Source organism: Lolium perenne, chromosome 2, assembly GCF_019359855.2.
Source record: "Lolium perenne isolate Kyuss_39 chromosome 2, Kyuss_2.0, whole genome shotgun sequence".
Taxonomy (NCBI): Eukaryota; Viridiplantae; Streptophyta; class Magnoliopsida; order Poales; family Poaceae; genus Lolium; species Lolium perenne.
Genome location: NC_067245.2, coordinates 104,010,021 through 104,033,459, shown reverse-complemented (window position 1 = coordinate 104,033,459; position 23,439 = coordinate 104,010,021). Strand labels below are relative to the sequence as shown.

General features: G+C 44.5%; 1 protein-coding gene across 4 annotated transcripts; it reads left to right on the top strand.

Annotated features, from left to right (window-relative positions):
* The first annotated feature begins 2,014 nt into the window (after positions 1 to 2,014).
* Positions 2,015 to 7,041, top strand: LOC127333766 (uncharacterized). Of its 4 annotated transcripts, none has more exons than XM_051360205.2 (5): positions 2,015 to 2,301; positions 2,428 to 3,639; positions 5,166 to 5,496; positions 6,144 to 6,241; positions 6,327 to 7,041. In XM_051360205.2, exons 2-4 carry the CDS (start codon positions 2,592 to 2,594, stop codon positions 6,235 to 6,237), a joined length of 1,473 nt encoding a protein of 490 aa, XP_051216165.1. In that variant the 5' UTR covers positions 2,015 to 2,301; positions 2,428 to 2,591; the 3' UTR covers positions 6,238 to 6,241; positions 6,327 to 7,041. The 4 variants fall into 4 exon arrangements, 3 of the variants coding, with proteins under 3 accessions (XP_051216165.1, XP_051216164.1, XP_051216166.1); XR_007871497.2 differs by having other exon boundaries at positions 2,017 to 2,301; positions 6,158 to 6,241; XM_051360204.2 differs by having other exon boundaries at positions 2,016 to 2,301; positions 6,144 to 7,041.
* Positions 7,042 to 23,439: the final 16,398 nt, after the last annotated feature.

The window sequence follows — 23,439 nt, the reverse complement described above, 5'->3', positions numbered from 1 at the left end:
AATTTAAGAAATAGGGAAGTCCACACTGAAGGTCCCTAAACTATTTTGAGCGTCTTGCGTAGGCAAAACCGTCGCCCAAGTCCTAGAAGTGCAACTAGTGAGTCATCAAGATCTGACGGTGTTGGTACTAATTTGGACTGACTCACTTTTTGCAGTTACAGGACCTAAGTTGCGATATTTAAGTACATGAGACCTTCAAAATAGTTAGGAGTCCCCGAAAATCTTAAATATATATAAAAATGTGTTGTTGTGGAAGCATGCGAATGTGAATGTAAAGTTCAAAGTTGAGGCAGGGAAAAAAACAAATGTGTGCGTAAATAGTGATGTACTGTTTGTCACTATTCATTGCTGAATTTGCTCATCTGAAACCTTCTAGATAGCTTTAATTTTGAGCTTGATATTTTGCATGCCAACAGAATATCCTTGTACAAAATATACTTTTAGAATAGTTTTGGGAATATCTGTAGCATAAGTTTCAGTCGGCTTTCATCGTTTTCCTTCAGATTTATTCTCGAGCAATAGTCAAGGGATTACAAAAATGAGTTAAAGAGGTTAATCTTAATACTCTGAAAATGATGTTTTAACAGACTACCCATTTTCATTATTGTAAAACAGAAATACACAATCTCAAAATAATTCATGAATATGGAAGACGGGACAAGAAAGAGGCTGCCCTTGCATACCCGTTGATAGGTGTTCGATATCAAACACCTACTAAAGGACAAAAATCTTTTAAAGATTTAAGATAAATTTTAAAGGTTCGAAAAACATCACAGAAAGCTACAAGCAATATAGAACACACATCAACATAAAATTCTAGTGTGAATCACGGCATTCTAGTGAAAATAATTGTGAAGTTGTGGCTCGTACTTTCAATTTGTGACTGTTTGGCTGGACTGCCCTTACTCGCCAGTTCCAAGGGATGTGTTGTCGTGGTATCGGACACGTTGCTTGTGCGAGATCTTGGATGCCGGGGCGACGGCCCAAGGAGGTGGACTACGCTGGTGCTTCTTCGACGAGCGACATAGCGGTGGTGATGGCCTTCTCTTTGGTCATGAGGATGGCGAGGAGCAGGCGGCGGGAATTCACAGAGTTGACGGCGTGGCATACTGACTTCCCGCAGAACGCGTTCTAGAGCCCAGGCTCGAAGCCATTGGGCGCTTCGAGATATCAAGTGTGTGCGAAGATTTTCCAGATGAAAGCTCGTCGTTTCGATGCAAACGGTGGCGACACATGAGGGTGTCGCAACCCTCTTTGGGCGTCATTGTGGCTATCTTCGTCGTGTGATGTCTCCGGGTGAAAACCTTTGACCTTGCGGTCTCGACGACGACGGCATGTACATCGGTACCCTGTTGGGGGCGTCCTCGTGGGGCCATGATCCTCCTCAGTCTCGTTTTGTTGGTTTAGGTGACAAGTCTTGGCTTTTGTTATACCATTTTCATTTATCTTTGATCTATTTTGTAAGAGATTTTTCTTTGGCACGTTGCTTTATTTATAAAGCTGGCAAATGGCGGGAGCGGTGTTTTGGAACATGGGTCCATATGCTCTCTATATTTCGAAATGCATCTTACATACATTTTAATTTTTTTTAAATTGAAACTAAAAGTTTGCACGTACATCTTCACGTGCTACGTGCTCACAAAGTCGTTTCATAAAAAATCGACTTATCATGTGACGTGTGTAAAAAAACAAAATTCAGTGCTAAAAATAATGCTTTTCACAAGATAAATTTTCTTTTTTTTATATAGACCACACAAAATATTGGTTTTTCGTGAAACTTGACGAACGCACGTATATTATGAAGATGTACATGTAGAATTTTTTGTCCAAATTTTTCGACATTTCGAATATAATTTTTAGTAGAGGAAGCATACGCACCCGGGAGCCGAATTGAATTTCCGGCAAATGGCTGTTTTGAGGAAAAGAATTGCAGTGTTGGCGTGCCACAAAAGGTTCTCATGGTCGTTGTATCTTAATCTAACGGTCCGAAAGTTGACTGAAAACAATCATGTGATGTGACTGTTTTTTAGCAGTTCCTTGAGAATAATTGCAAAATTTAGCCGCTGTTCTTCCTCCTCTCGCCTATTCTCTCATTCTCTTTTCTGATTTCTCTTCCAAATTATTCACTTCCCAGTCTCGATCATTCCTCGCAATCTGCGCCCCCGGCAACCTCCCCGCCGGTGAAGGGAGACAAGCCAGACCTCCTTCCGCTGAAGTCTTTTTCGCAAGCGTGGAGTGGAGAAGAAGGGGACCCCGGAGAAGAAAACCATCCCCTACTTGGATGCATGTCTTCTTTAATTGGTAAGGAACACTAGCTTTGATCCGATGGGTTTGCTCTCATATTTCGCTTTGTTCTTGGGGATCTTTCTTTTCTGTTGCTGCCAGCAATCTAATCCATCTCTCCATTCTTGGGGATCTTTTCTTCAGCGCGCAGGATCGAGTTTCAGTTGACCCAACAGTTAATTTAGCGACCTTTTCCCCCGCAAAAAAAACAGTTAATTTAGCGAGAATTTTTGGGGGATTCAATTGAACCTTCATGCCCGCTCTGAGAACGCCCCTAGAACTCAAGATTCAAGAACCATTCCCCACCAATGGATGATGTGGGAGGGGACATTCTCGCGTCTCTCGGCCGCGTGCGCCTCGGTGATCTCGCGGCCGTCGAGGGCCTCGCTTCTGACAGCTACAAGATTTGCGTATCGACACTGATGCAGTCGCTGGCTCAGTACTCGGCGGCTATCATCCAGCTGCCTCCGGCCGACGCTGCCCTGTTAAGGTCTGGCCTGGACTCCACTCGCCTCTTCTTCCACCAGCGAGGGTATGGTTCGGGCGAGGTTGTCCACTCGGAGGATGACGCCCGCGAGTGGTGCAAGACTTCTGGTTACTATGCAGATCCCCAAATGTGGCTGGAAATGTATGATTACAGGCCTGGTATTACTGCAAGGGAGCACAATGGTGCGATGGAATTGACCCCCTCTGGCCTGCCCGACATATTTTCGGTGCTTGGAAAAGTTTGCAGGGATATTCTTGATGCGATTAGCTTCTCACTGAATCTCCGTACTTGTGTGTTTACTGAGATACTTGACAACATGCCATTGAGGGGACAGGAAGTGTCCTCCTCTGTTCTTTCAGCATGTTGTCATTCAAGGCCGTCATTTGAAGGAGCACAGCAGCATCGTGTTGCTTCTCCTAATGATAGTCAATTGCTCATGTTCTCTGAGCAGGAGGAACAGATTGATAAGACTTTGCTTACCCTAGTTAAGTCTGATAGGTCCGGATTGTATGTCAAGGACTTGCATGCACGCTGGATTCTTGTTGACGGGGACCTTGGTCCGCATGATATTGTCGTCTATCCTGGTCTTGCTCTTTATCAGGAAACAGCCGGCTATGTAAATCCAGCTGTGCACAAGACAGAGGTTGGGAACTTGCAGGGATGTAGGTTTGGGCGTTGTTCCTTGGCTTTTAAGCTCACGCCGAGATCAGTTGCTAGGTTGAGTGATTCAGAAATGGGAGCTGCTGGTCATGGTGTTGATACTCAATTTCAGGTCCCCATACCTGTTACTGATTTCATGCAGACACACCATTCTGCTGATCAACTTTTCCCCAAGAACAATGAATTGTCATCCCGGGCAGAACAAGATGGTAAGTTAGTGTCTCCCAGTCTTTACTCTATGACTTATGCTTGAAGTTGTTGTTGTGTCTCCATACTGTTATTATTTCCTACAGGACAAGCACTAGCATATTCACTTAGGATGCATGGAAATTTGTAAGATATTGTTTCAAATTATCTCCTTTGCAAAGCTCCACAAGGCAGGTAAAAACAAAAGAATAAAAGCAGGCTAAGTGGCATCAATTAGTCCTCCTGCCTCACACAACCATAATTAATTTGTTCATCTTACCATGAATTTCTTCTCGATAATCTACATGATACATGATGCGATGTGATCTCACAAAATTGTGATTCAGTATATATGGTTTCTAGTGGTGATGTTATGGACCTCGTAAATTGGGTAGAATAATGGTCCAAGGATAGGGCACTCGCCCTCTTCAATCTAGTAGCAGGGCTTGTGCCTGTTGTGGAAGAGAGGCTCTGAGGCTCTGAGCCTCATTGCCTTTTTTGTTTACTGATTGTTTGATTGTCTGCAAATATGGAAAAACTAACCTGATCTGCAAGTCAGATCTCATCTGAAACCTTCGATCAAACTACAACTCTATCTTTCTAATTTAATTGGATACTACTTAATTTAATAGACACACAACATGGATATTTAAACTCTTTCTCGCTCTCTCTAGGTATACTTTATCATACACCTTTCCGAATACGCACACACATGCTATTACTGTTGCCAGCTCGCCACACAACCAGAGGCCGCTGGACATAGGACTCAATGCTCACAACAGGTGGGGTGCAGGGTTACATGAGGGGAATAAAATTAGGGAGGGGCCAACATTGATTACTAGATGAATTAGGACGAATTTAATGCTTGGTTAGCAAAGGACCCTTCGCATGGTTTTATTCAATGTCAAATGATTGCGAGCTTGAGGGTGGCCCAGAGCCCATGTGTCCCTGGCTGGGGCAATAAAATGCTACTACCTCCGTTCCCTAAAATAAGGCATATAAATATTTTCAAAAGTCAAACGATGTAAACTTGGACCAGGCTCTTAGAAGAAACTATCAAAATCTACCATGCCAAATAAATGCCATTAGATACATCATGACATAAATTTTCACATTGTATGTATATAGTATCATAGTTCTCAATATATTTTAAGGTTGGTCAAACATTAAATCATTTGACATTAGAAAAAATTATACGCCTTCTTTTATGAAACGGAGCTAGTAGATCCAAAACAAAAAGGCAAACAGTACACAAAAATCTGTGTTCTTTATGGGCTGCTTAACATGAAAATTGTTATGTATGATTTTTATTTTGTTGTACTCTTCAGTGTTATTGAGTAACATTCTGGGAGTTCAGTAGGTCCAACTTCCAAGGGCATGTCGGTGGTATATCGTAGTGTATTTTGAAACAAAGACATAGTTGTCCTAGTTGATGCAATGTAGTTCCTTCAGAGTTCAGACCATCCTAATTGGTCAGTATGTTATGTATCAAACTTTTGACTTCATGGACTACAAACTTGGAGTCTCACTGCTGAATTGTTTGGTGTAGCATCGTCTAACTCCACGACGAAGAAAAAGAAGGGAAGTACAAGAACAAATTCACTCCCTCCTTCGAAAAGACTTCGCCTAGAGGCGCAGAGAGTGCTCAAGGAGCGTGTCCAGGATATTGCAGACGGGAGAGGCATCAAACTGAGATTTTGCAATCTCAAAGAATGTGAAAGTCATATACGATCATTGCACAGTCCGTGCGAGAACATCAGAACCGAAATTGGGTGGCCGCAAGGGGTTCCATTTGTCCATCCCCATGACCTTCCAAACAAGGCAAAGCTCAGGTTTCTGGAAACTTATGAACCAGGATGGACTGCTTCCCAGCAGGACGAGTTAAGTTTTACTGAACCATGATAGTTTTGTTAAGTTATAACACTGATTCTAGGGTTGTAGAGTCATTTAAAATTTTAAGGTAAAATAACTTAAACCGTTTTATTTTATCTGTATTGCAATAAGTCATTTACAAATTTACGTATATATAATGGAGTCGACCACACAAGAACGTGACCTTCCCTATTAGCTAAAACTTAGTTACACCTTCTAAGATTGGCCTGAGAAGAGCCCTTTCTTCTGTTTTTTTTTTCAGTCCATGCATGTATGATTCACCCATGCCCATGTAAAGTCAGCAATTTGTACAGACTTTGCTGCTGCTATCCCAAACCTATCCTGTAGTGCCAACCACAAAAACATGAACCTCAAGAGCACCCAGGTCTTCCAAAATGAGAATTTTGGATGGACTTGTATTAACATGTGCATAATATATGCCATTTTTGCTGATTGTTTACTAGACTGTCCAAATCTAATAATTTTGTTCACTGTTCCTGTTATCGCACTCAGTTTTTGATTTCAAACTACCTGAATAAGAGCTTTGTTGTTGAATTGAGCAACTTAAAAAGGCTGTCTTGTCAGACTCATTCTACAAAGATGAATTTACTAGTAATTATTACTATGCCATTCACTAACATAACTGTATCTGAAGTTTTTCTTCTGCAGGAGCCAGTCTCTGTAAATGTGGATATGTTTTGACTTGCCAAAGGTTGGCCAGTAGTCTGATGATTTCACCTCATGTTTGAGGAGGTAGGAATATGTACTGACACCCGGACGCCAGAAATATATACTCATAATGTTCAGCGTGTGTAAGTAGAACTACCTTGTGACCTAGGATTGTAGGCGGCGCCTGTCACCCCAGAGGAAGTACTATGATCCTGCTACAGGGCCCTAGTTCATGGTGCGGTTGAGTTGCAGATATGACGCCAAACTTGGAATTCCTGGGTGCCTAGCCAGGTGAACCTCTTCATTCGTTCGGTGATCTAGGAACCTGGACTGCCTGTCGAGGAGAGGGCTGCCTCATGTCTCAGCTTGCCTTCTTTGGGACGAATCAAGCGAGACCATGCAACAACTTCTTGTCAGTTGCCCTTACTCTCTCCAAATCAGGTGCAAGGTACTGTACTGGATCCAGTCTACAGGTTTGATTCAGTCAACTGACGATGCTGTCATGGACTGGTGGACCAGAAGGGTCTCGCCTCTGTGATGCTTCTCACGGTTGGTGGATTTGGAACTTGGAAACCAGAACTGTTGCAATTTTAACTGACATGATATCACCTGGATGTTCAAGACCTGATGCTTTTGCATTTATGGTTGAAGAGAGTTCGCAAGCCCATGTGCTGAAGAGCCACGAGCAACCAACCCTCCTGCCAGAGTAGGCAAAGGGTCTCTTGTAATGTAACCATGGCCTAGTTTTCCCTGGCACTCCGTGTGTAGTTGGATTCTTCGTTCTATGGTTCTTGAAAAGCCTTCGTTCTATCAATGAATTGGAACACAAAACTTTTGTGATTTCTCGAGACACAAAAAGGAGTGGTGTTTGTCGTTTCTTATCAGCTTGTAACAATTTCTTATTTAATTCTCGCTTTCGTACATGAATGGCAATCAGAAACTAGTACAATGCTGCTCCCTCCGGTCTGAAAAGATCGACGCGGAGTCAAAGCATCGATAGCCTATAACTATGCAAGTCTTGCATCAATTAAATCCGACCTGAGGTAGTACTTACAGAGACTAGCTAAGTGTCTGCGCGTTGTTGTGGATCCCCTTGTTAGGTTCATGTGTTTTGCTCTGAAACGAAATAAAGCAAATATTTAAAACAACCAACTGAAATTTTGTTGTCATGTTTTTTATTCTAATTTATTCCCTGAGCATCTTAGGAAAGTGGCATCTTTATTTACCTCTCTTCATTTCTCTCTGGCGCGAGTAATTTGTGGTATCACATTACATTGTCCTTATGTATACACTTTCTCATACACACTAGAATCTGCACAGTAGTTCTTTGCGCTTTCGCCCACCCGTAAGGTAGTTCACTGGCTTTTGACAAGCCTTTTGCTCAAACGTCAACCCATTTGCATCACACACGTTAATCGGGTTAGAATATGAGGTGCACAAAAGCTAAGGAAGATATTTTGTTTTACCGTTAAACCTTACGCTACCAAGTATAATACTGTACCAAGTACAGAAGAGACCGTCTGTCAAAACAGGAATGAGTTAAAAGAGCACCACACATGGACGCAGCAAATGATGTGCATAACTAACTAATAAACGAAGTTTAGGTTCAGAAAGAGTTAAAAATCTCTAGTGCAGAAGCCCGATGTAGCGGCCCAGAAAAATACCCATATTAGATTTGTTTGTTATTTCTCTTTTATGCATAATCATGGTATCATGCATATTTTCGAACTTCAAAACTATGTTACTAAACCCTATTTCATTGCTAAAACTAATCCCCTCTTTTTATCTCAAATGAAAATATATTTTTCTTTGATTATTTTCAATCTGGAAAGTATCAATACTGCCTTTATCACTCTTATACCTAAGGTAGCAGACCCTGAGAATATGAATGATTTCAGACCAATATCCTTGGTTAGTCTTCCTCTCAAAATTATTACAAAGCTCATGGCTAATAGAATGCAGAAGGAGATTATTTCATTAGTTCACCAGAACCAGTATGGATTTATTAAAGGGAGGAATATTCAGGATTGTCTTGGTTGGACTTTTGAGTATCTACATTTATGTCATTTATCCAAGAGACCCATCATTATACTCAAAATAGACTTTGAGAAGGCATTTGATAAGGTGGATTATAATGCAGTTATTGACATGTTGAGAGCAAGAGGATTTGGACAAAAGTGGATCAAACTTGTATCCAATATTTTACACTCAGCATCCACATCAGTATTGTTAAATGGGGTGCCAGGGAAGAAAATAATTTGCAAAAGAGGTGTGAGACAAGGGGATCCCCTTTCACCTATTTTATTTGTCAATACTGCAGATTTGTTACAAAGTGCAATCAATGATGCATGGCAGAATGGTATTATTAATCTCCCACTGGCTGATGACTTTGGACAGAAATTTCCTATAGTTCAATATGCAGATGATACACTTATGATTATGCCAGCTGATAATAACCAACTTATCCACCTAAAGAATATTCTGCAACTATTCAGTGCATCCACTGGACTACATGTGAATTATCACAAGACTACCCTTGTGCCTATCAATATTGATCATGTAAGGGCTACTGAGCTGGCTAATGTATTTGGATGCAAGGTAGAGAGCTTGCCCTTTACATATTTGGGATTACCTCTGGGCACAACAAGGCCATCAGTATCTGACCTTATGCCTATGGTATCAAGAATTGATAAGAAGCTATCTAGAATTTCATCACTGATGTCCTATACTGGAAAGCTCACATTATTAAATTCAGTGATTCAGTCATTACCTATGTATGCAATGTGTTCCTTTAAAGTACCTGTCACTATATTTGTTCACTTTGAGAAGAGTGGAAGACAGTTTCTTTGGTCAGACAGAGAAAATAAAATTCAAGGAAAATGCTTAGCAAGCTGGGACATGATGTGCAAACCAAAAGATCAGGGAGGGTTAGGGATCTTGAACCTCAGAATGCAGAATCAGGCACTTCTCATGAAAAACTTACACAAATTTTATAACAATGCAGACATCCCTTGGGTCAAATTGATATGGAATGCTTATTATGAAAACAGAGGTACTCCACAAACAATTAGCACAAAGGCCTCCTTCTGGTGGAGAGACTGTTTGACTTTTCAGGATAAATATAAGGAGATGACTGAGGTGGATATAAATAATGGAAAATCAGTAATCCTGTGGAAGGATAGCTGGAACAGTGATATCAGGCAGGACATTTATCCACATTTGTACTCATTTGCTAAGAATCAGAAGATCACAATCAAAAAGGCAGTTGACATTGCTAATGAAAATATATATGATATGTTCCATCTTCCCCTCAGTACTGTTGCTCATGAAGAATTGCACAATTTGGAACAGGAATTACTGGACTTAAGCATTACAGCAATGGATGATACTTGGTCTTTCAACTGGGGTAGTAATTTTTCTACAAAGAAAGTTTACAAGGAACTTATTGGCAATCACTCACCACCAGATTGCATCACTTCAATATGGAAAGCATGTAACATTCCTAGGCATAAATTTTTTGCCTGGCTCTTACTCAATGGAAGGCTCAACACAAAGGAAATGATGAAGCACAAGCACTTTTATGTGGAGTTCTCTGATTGTATCTTATGTGAGACTTGTCCTGAGGAAACAAATATGCACTTGTTCTTTGAATGTACATTCAGTCAAAGCTTCTGGTGGGCTCTAGGTATAGAATGGAATGTTGATCTGAATCTCTATCAGATGATGCGAGATGCCAAAAGAAGGTTGTCCCTGGATTTCTTTATGGAAATACTGATCATTGGATGTTGGAGTATTTGGGACCAGAGGAATGATGCTATATTCAATGGGAATCCTCCAAATATTCAGAGATGTATTAGCAAATTTAGAGCCACTTTCACTTTAACTTTGCATAGAGCTAAGCCTAGTCTTAAGGAAGGGATGCAATCATGGATTGACACCCTATGAACATGTAATAAGTACTTCACCATTGTACATATTCATCTCATTATTTAATAGAAAATGACACAGTAGGGAGCCTTTCCCTACTGTATTTGTGTCAAAAAAAAAAATTCAACCTATTCAAAATAGTTTTAAAAGAAACAGCAAATAATAAAAGAGAAACTTTTAAATAAAAACAGAGGGGAGAGACTCCCCAGCCGACCAGGCCAAGTGGCCCAGTCAGCAGCCATCCCCACCGGCCAGGCCCAAAAGCCCAACCGGAGACCACCAGCCCACCTCCACCGGCTCCCTCCCCAAACCTTAACCTGACCAAACCTTCCCCTGGCAATTTTTCCTCTTTTCTTTTTTGCAATCGAGTCCTCCCACCTCCCCATCTCTCACTCCCGACCCCGATGCTCTTCTCCCGCACGCGAGGCCGCTCGCTCCCGAACCCGCTCGCCTCTACACTCCCCACCGCCAGGAGCGCCTCCACCCTGCACGTCCCCTTCGTCGAGTACCCGAGCGTGCCGCCTTCGAGTTCTGCCGGTCGTCGTCTTTGATTACCTCGCCGCCGTGCGTGTTGGCTCCTACGCCCCACCGTGCAGCGTCTGCAACCGCCGTCCTCGCGCTGCTGCAAGCACGGTCTCGGCCTCCTGTTGTATTTTGGGTGTAGCCGATCGATGCTGCTCTTCCTCTTGTGGCTGTGATGTGATGCTGCTGGTTGGTGCTGTGGTGGTTTGATACGCGACGCAAAATAATCTTCAAGATCCTCCCTAAGATGAAACCGAGTATGCCGAACGCCGGCGCAACCAAGATCCATCAACGCCACTCGAAGACCATCAGTGTCTATTTCATGTTCGCCATCGACAATTGAAGTCGGAACCCCAAGTTCTCCTCGTGGATCCGAAGAGCAAGGCCTCCGTCATGGAACCTCGTGTTCTTCTTCCCGGATCTAAAGACCGTTGTGTCTGGACCTAAGGCGCCTTCTGCCCCTTCGAACCCGAAGACATCGGCGGCTTCCGCCACTCCCGTTCCAATCCGACGTTCTCTTTCCGACCAGCTGCCTTGAGAACCCAACCCTAAGCCAACACTATTTTATAAATGTGCTATATAACTTGTTGCATCAATCATACATGTTGCATCGCATCGTGTATCTCGTGGTATCGGGTAAATAGTGAATCACCTAAATAAATATGGAATTGTGCCGGACTACTTATACCGGTTCCATTTAATTTTGTCGTAGATCACCCATGCCATGTTTATGGCATGCTTAACAACATTTAATTTGTGGGGTAGTAAAACAACTTGAACATATTAACTGTGTGCCGGTATTCCGATTCCGATTAATATGGATAAGTTGCACCGCATCATATTTGCCATGCCATGCATATCATCTCGAGCATGCTGATTCTTCTGCCGTAGTAGTAAGACTTGCACTCGTTGTGTGTTTCAGCATTTGCTTCTTCACGGATAGGCCGTTGAGTTGATGCGAGCTACACCAAGTTCTGCGGATGTTCCTTGGCAATCTTTAACAGGCAAGCATTTCCACACTCTTGTCTCTGCGGGAGTATCACACCTATTTCTACTTTGCATTCCTCCTTATACTATCCTTAAGTTGCATTCTTGTCACGTGTCCTATCCACTTGTTATCTCAAGCATCCCATATTGCCTCCACCACCCTCCTACAGCTGTTGTTTGGTTACCGGGTCTGCCTTGCGAGTCGTAGTGCATGCTAGTGTTGTTTATATCGTGTTACCGTTATCGATATCTTATCGGGTTATCAGTTGGGAATCATGACACATGGTTTATGGATATATCTATTTAGGGTATCATGGTTACTTGTTAATAGTTGTTAGCGGAGGCATCGGTGGGTCAGCTAATCGTTTTATGATGGCTCACTTGTGTTTCTTTAAAACCTAGGACCCCGAGTTCTTGTTATCTGTTCCGAGACTGAGCGCTCTAACCACACGTGGGTATGCCTATGGGTCTCCCCTCGACCACTGCCGGAATCTGCAGCTTTGTCCCGTGGCCACAACTAGTTTATATGTTTTCCTCTGGTTATTGCGTGCATGCCAGCTTGTTACTTATTTATCTTTGGGAAGCCCCTGGGTGCCTTGTATCCCTTGTTTCTGGTATGCACGTATAGGTCACGGAGCCTCTGTGAAGTGGTTTATCGCCCCATTGTGTGCTAAACCACCTAGCACGCTGGCGCACATAGCTAGGTCCGCTTCGGAGATTCGGCCGGACTTCGATACTGGTTCAACTTGGTTAGGTGGCTTCCTGGACATTGTTGTGGTGAAGGTTGTGAGAGCCGTGATATCTTACCCTCGCACGGTTGGATTGATCGTGCGTGTGAGCCTATTTGGGCACCCCTGCAGGGTTAAATCTTATCGATAAACCGTGTCCACGGTTATGGACGACTTGGAGCTGAATGACTCGACCATAGACAACTTGCGCATGTTGTTTCATTACTAAAAACTTGTGTAGTAAGATAGAACAACTTAAATAATAATTGGTTAAAACTTGTCAACCGTGTGAGTGCCCTTGCAAGTACTTCCTTTGCGAAGGGGGGAAAACATCGGCTGGGTTATGTTGCAGAGTATAGAACTGTTAGTTATGTGCTCTCTTATCTATTCTAGCACGTGTAAGTTGAGAGTGTCTCTATAGGTTTTTAGTGCTTGTGCGCTGCCGCTTAATCCCACCATATTGCCTATGACGTTCTCTTGCGTCCTCTAAGTCTCCTGCGTGCCTTAAGTACAAAGGACGACTGGTTGACGAATGCTTATACGTCTTGAAGTCTTGTTAAGTACGAACTCGTACTTATTGCTGCTTTGGGACATAACCGGGCAGGTATGAAGATCGGTACGATGAAGAACGATGCTAGCGAGGTTACCCTTCCGGCTTGGCCTGGGCAGAGTTATGGACGCCACTGGTTATCTTCAGGACTCTTAGTCCAATTTATATCTTATCCATATTCGGACATATTTGATCTTCTGTATGATTTGAATCTTATGTTGTATATTTGTATCTTGACTCGTTGGAGTCATTGTTGTAATATATCTGTTTCTTGTGGACTCTATTGTAATCTTGTTGTAATGTTACCGCTCGTGTTTATTCCTCTAGCATCACATGTGTGATCCGTCACGACGTCGTCTCGGAGGGCATCTTATAATCGATATCGTGTGGATTTCGGCGAATTCGCTGGGATCCTCATGATACCGATTTTAGGGCGTCACACCCGATGTCCGAAATACTGATATATAAATTATGGTAGCATTTGTCATGCAAATATTGCACTTCAGGGCAAACAAATCTCCCACTCTCCAGACTCCAGCACCTCGTGTCCAGTGTGTTACTCTTTGGCTGGTTCAGGTTGGCTTGAATAGGGATGACCAAGTGCCAGACTAGTTCTCCTCGACCGGCTCCAATACTGGGCAAATACTCTCTGCGTGTGACACTTATACCTCTATCAGGGAACGCAAATGTTCAGTCCGCACAAGCCAATCTGGAGATCCCTGGCACCGCTCAAATGCAAGGTCTTCAGTTGGTTGGCTGCTAAGAAAAGGCTCTGGACATCCAACCGAAGGTTTAGGCATGGCCTTCTGGATGGCATAAGTGCATGCTTCGTCTGCTTGCAACCGGAGGATAATTTCGAGCACATTGTGGTGCAGTGTCCCTACGCTAAGCAGGTCTGGAACATCTGTTTGCTTACGGCGGGTTTGAACATTCATAAGCGTCAGCTGAACAACGTTTGGGAGGACGCCTGTGCTCCGGTGTCCCCCCCCTGGCGAACGACGTTGGGGTGAAAAACACATTGACGGTCAAGATTACCCGATACCCCTTCGGCGTTGTGTATAGCGGGGCGCGCGGATGCATTTGTACGGTATTCTGTACGTATACGGTTTGCGACGTGGCCAGCAACGTGGCAAGGAAGAGGAGGCGTCGGTGACGTGTAGTGAGACGTGGCTAGGGAGCGTAATCGTCAGGGAATATAAAAGCCTTCCGTCTGGCACGCCCGCTGCCATTTCCCCCCGTTCCCCATCTTCTCCCTCTCGCTCACTCCGCCAAAAAACCCGCCTCCCTCTCCCTCACTCCGCCCGCCGGTAGATTAGGTATTAGATCGTCGGCGATCCAGTAGATCCGTACGCGATGGATGCTGGGGGAGCTGCGGCGGAGGATGTGAAGACGGTGGCGGTGGTGGAAGTTGATCCATCGGCGCAGGCGGTTGGAGGGGAAAGCGGTGCTGGAGGGTCGGCGGTCGCTGCGAGGACCACCGCCGTGGAGTCCTCCATCATCGGGTCGGTGGTCGTCGGCACTGTGGTGGCGGCAACGGCCGATGTGGATGCGGGCGGAGATGCTGCCGCAGCCGTGAAGGTGGCGTCGGATCTTGTGGAGGAGGCTTCATCCTCCGCGGCGGTGAAGACGGTGGCGGATCTGGTGGCTGCGCCGGCTGCCGGCGACGTCAGTGAGGTAAGTTCTCTGTCCCTTGTTTTTGCTTTCGATTAAGCGGGTCTACACATGCATGGGGGGAGTGCCTTGGAGATGAGAATGAACTAGGAAGAACGATTGATTTCCCGCTGCCATTTCCCCCCGTTCCCCATCTTCTCCCTCTCGCTCACTCCGCCAAAAAACCCGCCTCCCTCTCCCTCACTCCGCCCGCCGGTAGATTAGGTATTAGATCGTCGGCGATCCAGTAGATCCGTACGCGATGGATGCTGGGGGAGCTGCGGCGGAGGATGTGAAGACGGTGGCGGTGGTGGAAGTTGATCCATCGGCGCAGGCGGTTGGAGGGGAAAGCGGTGCTGGAGGGTCGGCGGTCGCTGCGAGGACCACCGCCGTGGAGTCCTCCATCATCGGGTCGGTGGTCGTCGGCACTGTGGTGGCGGCAACGGCCGATGTGGATGCGGGCGGAGATGCTGCCGCAGCCGTGAAGGTGGCGTCGGATCTTGTGGAGGAGGCTTCATCCTCCGCGGCGGTGAAGACGGTGGCGGATCTGGTGGCTGCGCCGGCTGCCGGCGACGTCAGTGAGGTAAGTTCTCTGTCCCTTGTTTTTGCTTTCGATTAAGCGGGTCTACACATGCATGGGGGGAGTGCCTTGGAGATGAGAATGAACTAGGAAGAACGATTGATTTTTGTATGTTTTTTAAATGCTGGACATCGATGGATCTTGGGCGTAGTCATTTTGCTGTAGAGATATCTTGCTATGCCGGTTAATATGTAAGAAAGAAATAGTTGGTACCTATGATCGGATTTTTGTTGCAACAGAGATTTTTGTAGGTTTATATTGGGTTGTGAATGCAATAAATAACCTAGCCCGTTGTATTGATTCGTGATTGATGGTGGATATGAATTGCAATATGGGTTGTAAGTGAGAAAAAAACCAGTATTGTTGATTTGTTTCCTGATTTATGCTAGTTATGAGTTGCAATGTGGGTTACAAGTAACATTTGGTGACATAAGAATTAACTTAAATTTTAGTAGACTCACAATTATTGAGACAGAAATATTAAATTGATCTATTCAATGCTTTGTCAACTCATATCTAGATTAAGATATCATTAACTACATTTTAAAGCTTGATATTCATATGTTGCCTGGTACAAATAGCTTGAAATTAGAAAAATTAGTGATAGATAACTTGCTTGTATGAGCATACATGTTTGCAAAGTTATCATTGACAAAGTGATGCAACTCTGTAGCAAATTTTAGCACTGATGGGCCACTACCAATAAGAACAAAATGAATTTTGTTCTTCCTTTCTTATTTGACAAGGGAAATTTTAGCACTGATGGGGCACTACCAATTAGCAAAATGAAGCTTGTTGACTTATTGCAGTTGTGATGCATTGCTTAATAAATGAACAATATAATTCCCTTGTCAATGATAACTTTGCATGATCATGTAGTTTGGAGTATAATGTAACTTTGCATGATCAGGTAGTTCTGATGCATTGCTTAAGAGAGCAGACAATATAATTCCCTTGTCAATGATAACTTTGCATGATCAGGCAGACAATATAATTCCCTTGTCAAAGCATGATCAGGCTAGGTGCTAGCATAATGTAACTATAAATATAATTCCCTTATATGCATGATCAGGTAGTTTGGAGTATACATAAGATATAATGAAAGAATAATTAAGATGATCTATTTGGTATGCATAGTATTTGGATGTTATTTTCCTTAAGGTGATTACTGTGGTGACTTATCTTATTTCTATGCAGGCTGGTGAAGGTTCCAGGAAGCGGAAGCGCGAGGAGGAGCAGCATGTGCCTCCTCCAATCCAGGAGCTAGAGCCTGTCCCTCCTCCAATCCAGGAGGAGGAAGAACCTGTGCCAGCTCCACCAGTGCCAGCTCCACCAGTGCCTGCTCCACCTGTCCCTGCTCCACCAGTGCCTGCTCCACCTGTGCCTGCTCCACCAGTGCCTGCTCCACCTGTCCCTGCTCCATATGAGGAGTTGCAGGATTCAGATGGCTCCCTGGAGGTGAGCTATACAAGTTGTTCTGTACCATTGCATGTATTTCATTGTGTTTGGTTTGTATCTTTAATCATAACTTGTACATTTTTTTGTTGTGCAGTATGACTCCCAGGATTCAGCCGAGTCCGTGGACAGCAGGAACATTGGATCCTTCAAGACCAAGCTGCTGCAGAAGCTGGATGCTGGGGCCTTCCCTTTCAAGAAGAGGGGGAAGTACTTCTGTCCATGGCACAAGGTGAAGCCCAGGGATGGGAAGCTTAATAGCCTGAGGCAGCACTGCGAGGAGCTAGCCCAGACTGGCACCTCCAAGCAGATTAGGGCAGAGCATCATGGGATTCTCTTGGTGCTTGCTATGGAGGATGCTTGAAGCCTAGCTCCTGTGGATGGTGGTTGCTCTGGTTGCTTTTGTAGATATGCTTTTGGTTTATGATGTTGGAACTACTGCTGCATGTTGTGTTGAACAATGTTTGGTTTGCTTTTGAACTGAGTTGTCAGACCATCTACTATAGTGATGGTCTTAATTACTGAATATGTGTGGATCTATGTTGTGTGTTGAATTATTATGTAGGTTATGATGCTTAGCTCTGTGTTTCATTTGGAATGATGGTGGTTGCATGTTGCATTAATTTGTGAATGGAAGCACAGCTCAAGTTTAGCACAAGTTTGAAACATAAACAAAAAAACGTAATCCATAATTGAAAACAAAAATATGCATGTCTTTCATTAACATGATGAGGGCGTTTCCTGAATCCTAGTGTATTAGTAGTGACAAATTTGCATATAGATGGTTTGGTAACATGGCTGTGGATTTACTGATATGCTAGCACACTATGAGTAATGCAAATTTAAATTTAATCCAAGTTAAATATTACAACAAATCATTGAAATATTGGAGCACATCAGCAACAAATCATCCAAATATTAGAGCAGATCAGCAACAGTCCTTGGCTGTAAATATAGTAGAGCAAAGGGAAGTGTTTGGACGGAGGGGTTTTCGGACGAAAAGAGGGGGAATGTCCAAAAAATGACCAAACCACCATGGAATGGGCCAAGATTTGGCACACTAGTGAACCTTGTGATGTGAAACCTTGGTTGCTCAGTGTTTTCCCATTTTGGAGTTGGCACCATGGTGGGCCCATGGTGTAGATGTGTCGAGACAGGGGTTTTCGGACGAAAAGAGGGGGAAATTCATGAAAAATGACCAAACCACCATGGAATGGGCCAAGATTTGGCACACTTGTGAACCTTGTGATGTGAAACCTTGGTTGCTCAGTGTTTTCCCATTTTGGAGTTGGCACCATGGTGGGCCCATGGTGTAGATGTGTCGAGACAGGGGTTTTCGGACGAAAAGAGGGGGAAATTCATGAAAAATGACCAAACCACCATGGAATGGGCCAAGATTTGGCACACTTGTGAACCTTGTGATGTGAAACCTTGGTTGCTCAGTGTTTTCCCATTCTGGAGTTGGCACCATGGTGGCCCCATGGTGTAGATGTGTCGAGAGAGGGGTTTTCGGACGAAAAGAGGGGGAAATTCATGAAAAATGACCAAACCACCATGGAATGGGCCAAGATTTGGCACACTTGTGAACCTTGTGATGTGACACCTTGGTTGCTCAGTGTTTTCCCATTTTGGAGTTGGCTCCATGGTGGGCCCATGGTGTAGATGTGTCGAGAGAGGGGTTTTCGGACGAAAAGAGGGGGAAATTCATGAAAAATGACCAAACCACCATGGAATGGGCCAAGATTTGGCACACTTGTGAACCTTGTGATGTGAAACCTTGGTTGCTCAGTGTTTTCCCATTTTGGAGTTGGCACCATGGTGGGCCCATGGTGTAGATGTGTCGAGAGAGGGGTTTTCGGACGAAAAGAGGGGGAATTCATGAAAAATGACCAAACCACCATGGAATGGGCCAAGATTTGGCACACTTGTGAACCTTGTGATGTGAAACCTTGGTTGCTCAGTGTTTTCCCATTCTGGAGTTGGCACCATGGTGGCCCCATGGTGTAGATGTGACGAGAGAGGGGTTTTCGGACGAAAAGAGGGGGAAATTCATGAAAAATGACCAAACCACCATGGAATGGGCCAAGATTTGGCACACTTGTGAACCTTGTGATGTGAAACCTTGGTTGCTCAGTGTTTTCCCATTTTGGAGTTGGCACCATGGTGGGCCCATGGTGTAGATGTGTCGAGAGAGGGGTTTTCGGACGAAAAGAGGGGGAAATTCATGAAAAATGACCAAACCACCATGGAATGGGCCAAGATTTGGCACACTTGTGAACCTTGTGATGTGAAACCTTGGTTGCTCAGTGTCTTCCCATTCTGGAGTTGGCACCATGGTGGCCCCATGGTGTAGATGTGACGAGAGAGGGGTTTTCGGACGAAAAGAGGGGGAAATTCATGAAAAATGACCAAACCACCATGGAATGGGCCAAGATTTGGCACACTTGTGAACCTTGTGATGTGAAACCTTGGTTGCTCAGTGTTTTCCCATTTTGGAGTTGGCACCATGGTGGGCCCATGGTGTAGATGTGTCGAGAGAGGGGTTTTCGGACGAAAAGAGGGGGAAATTCATGAAAAATGACCAAACCACCATGGAATGGGCCAAGATTTGGCACACTTGTGAACCTTGTGATGTGAAACCTTGGTTGCTCAGTGTTTTCCCATTCTGGAGTTGGCACCATGGTGGCCCCATGGTGTAGATGTGTCGAGAGAGGGGTTTTCGGACGAAAAGAGGGGGAAATTCATGAAAAATGACCAAACCACCATGGAATGGGCCAAGATTTGGCACACTTGTGAACCTTGTGATGTGAAACCTTGGTTGCTCAGTGTTTTCCCATTTTGGAGTAGGCACCATGGTGGGCCCATGGTGTAGATGTGTCGAGAGAGGGGTTTTCGGACGAAAAGAGGGGGAAATTCATGAAAAATGACCAAACCACCATGGAATGGGCCAAGATTTGGCACACTTGTGAACCTTGTGATGTGAAACCTTGGTTGCTCAGTGTTTTCCCATTCTGGAGTTGGCACCATGGTGGCCCCATGGTGTAGATGTGTCGAGAGAGGGGTTTTCGGACGAAAGAGGGGGAAATTCATGAAAAATGACCAAACCACCATGGAATGGGCCAAGATTTGGCACACTTGTGAACCTTGTGATGTGAAACCTTGGTTGCTCAGTGTTTTCCCATTTTGGAGTTGGCACCATGGTGGGCCCATGGTGTAGATGTGTCGAGACAGGGGTTTTCGGACGAAAAGAGGGGGAAATTCATGAAAAATGACCAAACCACCATGGAATGGGCCAAGATTTGGCACACTTGTGAACCTTGTGATGTGAAACCTTTGTTGCTCAGTGTTTTCCCATTCTGGAGTTGGCACCATGGTGGCCCCATGGTGTAGATGTGTCGAGACAGGGGTTTTCGGACGAAAAGAGGGGGAAATTCATGAAAAATGACCAAACCACCATGGAATGGGCCAAGATTTGGCACACTTGTGAAACTTGTGATGTGAAACCTTGGTTGCTCAGTGTTTTCCCATTCTGGAGTTGGCACCATGGTGGCCCCATGGTGTAGATGTGTCGAGAGAGGGGTTTTCGGACGAAAAGAGGGGGAAATTCATGAAAAATGACCAAACCACCATGGAATGGGCCAAGATTTGGCACACTTGTGAACCTTGTGATGTGACACCTTGGTTGCTCAGTGTTTTCCCATTCTGGAGTTGGCTCCATGGTGGGCCCATGGTGTAGATGTGTCGAGAGAGGGGTTTTCGAACGAAAAGAGGGGGAAATTCATGAAAAATGACCAAACCACCATGGAATGGGCCAAGATTTGGCACACTTGTGAACCTTGTGATGTGAAACCTTGGTTGCTCAGTGTTTTCCCATTCTGGAGTTGGCACCATGGTGGCCCCATGGTGTAGATGTGTCGAGAGAGGGGTTTTCGGACGAAAAGAGGGGGAAATTCATGAAAAATGACCAAACCACCATGGAATGGGCCAAGATTTGGCACACTTGTGAACCTTGTGATGTGAAACCTTGGTTGCTCAGTGTTTTCCCATTCTGGAGTTGGCACCATGGTGGCCCCATGGTGTAGATGTGTCGAGACAGGGGTTTTCGGACGAAAAGAGGGGGAAATTCATGAAAAATGACCAAACCACCATGGAATGGGCCAAGATTTGGCACACTTGTGAACCTTGTGATGTGAAACCTTGGTTGCTCAGTGTTTTCCCATTCTAGAGTTGGCACCATGGTGTCCCCATGGTGTAGATGTGTCGAGAGAGGGGTTTTCGGACGAAAAGAGGGGGAAATTCATGAAAAATGACCAAACCACCATGGAATGGGCCAAGATTTGGCACACTTGTGAACCTTGTGATGTGACACCTTGGTTGCTCAGTGTTTTCCCATTCTGGAGTTGGCTCCATGGTGGGCCCATGGTGTAGATGTGTCGAGAGAGGGGTTTTCGGACGAAAAGAGGGGGAAATTCATGAAAAATGACCAAACCTCCATGGAATGGGCCAAGATTTGGCACACTTGTGAACCTTGTGATGTGAAACCTTGGTTGCTCAGTGTTTTCCCATTCTGGAGTTGGCACCATGGTGGCCCCATGGTGTAGATGTGTCGAGACAGGGGTTTTCGGACGAAAAGAGGGGGAAATTCATGAAAAATGACCAAACCACCATGGAATGGGCCAAGATTTGGCACACTTGTGAACCTTGTGATGTGACACCTTGGTTGCTCAGTGTTTTCCCATTCTGGAGTTGGCTCCATGGTGGGCCCATGGTGTAGATGTGTCGAGAGAGGGGTTTTCGGACGAAAAGAGGGGGAAATTCATGAAAAATGACCAAACCACCATGGAATGGGCCAAGATTTGGCACACTTGTGAACCTTGTGATGTGAAACCTTGGTTGCTCAGTGTTTTCCCATTCTGGAGTTGGCACCATGGTGGCCCCATGGTGTAGATGTGTCGAGAGAGGGGTTTTCGGACGAAAAGAGGGGGAAATTCATGAAAAATGACCAAACCACCATGGAATGGGCCAAGATTTGGCACACTTGTCAACCTTGTGATGTGACACCTTGGTTGCTCAGTGTTTTCCCATTCTGGAGTTGGCTCCATGGTGGGCCCATGGTGTAGATGTGTCGAGAGAGGGGTTTTCGGACGAAAAGAGGGGGAAATTCATGAAAAATGACCAAACCACCATGGAATGGGCCAAGATTTGGCACACTTGTCAACCTTGTGATGTGAAACTTGTGATGTGAACTATTGTTTGCACAAAATTTAAGGGATGCAGCAAAAAAAATTCATAATATTTTTCATAATTTGTATGAAACAATAAAATTGTAACTTTCTTCATACATGATAGATCTTAGTTTACAGACATAGATGTAATGTGCATGAAGTACAATTAGGAAATTATTATTTGTAACAACCAGAATGCAATTTGAAACTTTGCATTGAAAATAATAATTACAAATATGGGACTTAAATTGCATTATTATGAGTTGGGACAACTTAATGGGCTTTCGGCCCATTTAATGATTAATGACTGCGTTGACTGGTACATTACGTGTGAGTAGTGCGGGGTGATTGGGTAGAAATAGTGCAGGTCGTGGACTCGTTGACCTAGTTCTCAACCTCCATCTTCCCACGTCCGCCGCCCCCCACCTGAACCACCGTCCGCCGCCCCCGAGCGGAACCACCGTCCGGCACCCCGCACATCACCGACCGTCGGACGCACATCTCTGTGGCAGCCACCGTCGTATGTGCATCGAGAACAAGATCTCTCCCGCGGCCACCGTGGATCTCTGCTGCGGCCTTCATCGTCTCTGCCGCGTACATCCTCGTATCTAGGGCGGCCACCGTCTCTGCCTCGACAAACGCAGGTATGCCGCGGCCACCATCATCTGTGACGCGACCATACTCTCTCTCATGGTCACATCCTCCTCCCTCAACCCTAATTTCCTCACCACATGCGGTATAGATAGTCCTCATCACATGCAACACAAATGAACGATCCCGTTAGTCATGTATCTCCAGGAAATCATGCATGTTTGTCTATGTAACTGAGTCGTTAATTTATTTGTATTTACCCAGCCTCAGGTACTTACGACTTGATTCATATTGCTAGCTTGCACTTCATATATGTTAGCAGACGGAATACTTCATTGTTATCACATGAAGTTCAGACATGTTAGCAGACGAAGTACAGATGTGTTTTCACAGGAAGTTCATATATGATATGACATGAAGTTCAAATCTGTTATCACGTGAAGTTCGAATCTGCTGTCACATGATGTTGAAATCTGTTATGACGTAATTAAACCCGAGTGTATAGTGTATTAGTTTCATGTGATGCAGTTGTACAATTTTATTTCCTACCTCGTATTAATTTCATGTTGTTCAATTGGTCTGCAGGATGCAAGACCCGGATGGGGAGATTTTCTGTGACATAATTAGGTGGCAGAAAGTCGTAGCAGCAATGACAGACGAGCAACGAGACAAATTACGCACTTGTGCTGTTGGCCGATGCATGATCCAAATTCCATCCAGAAAGATACGGCCACTATTGGTCAAATACATGATGCAGGTTTATGACGAGGAAAAGGGTAGGTTCATCATTGAACCTAGGGTGGGTGAAATATCGGCAACAAATGAGGATGTGGAATGCTTGCTAGGATTACAGGATGAAGGCTTGTCGTCTGCTGATATTTTGGAAGAGGAAGGAGAAGAATGGAAAACAAACATACCTACTAGATTTCTTAGTAAAAAAACTGGCAATTTAGTCATGAAAGATATGATTGATGAAATCATTACATCAAAAGCCACAAATGACGACTTCCTTCGAAGAGCTGTCTTAATTCTTATAGGGCTTGTTCTAGCTCCTACTTCGACAGCTA

What these genes read in the sequence shown, in the direction of transcription:
- LOC127333766 (XM_051360205.2), top strand. Translation starts at nt 2,592, where the DNA reads ATGGATGATGTGGGAGGGGACATTCTCGCGTCTCTCGGCCGCGTGCGC. An exon ending in ATCCCGGGCAGAACAAGATG is followed by an intron (nt 3,640 to 5,165) that starts GTAAGTTAGTGT and finishes TGTTTGGTGTAG; the next exon opens with CATCGTCTAACTCCACGACG. An exon ending in ACTGCTTCCCAGCAGGACGA is followed by an intron (nt 5,497 to 6,143) that starts GTTAAGTTTTAC and finishes CTGTATCTGAAG; the next exon opens with TTTTTCTTCTGCAGGAGCCA.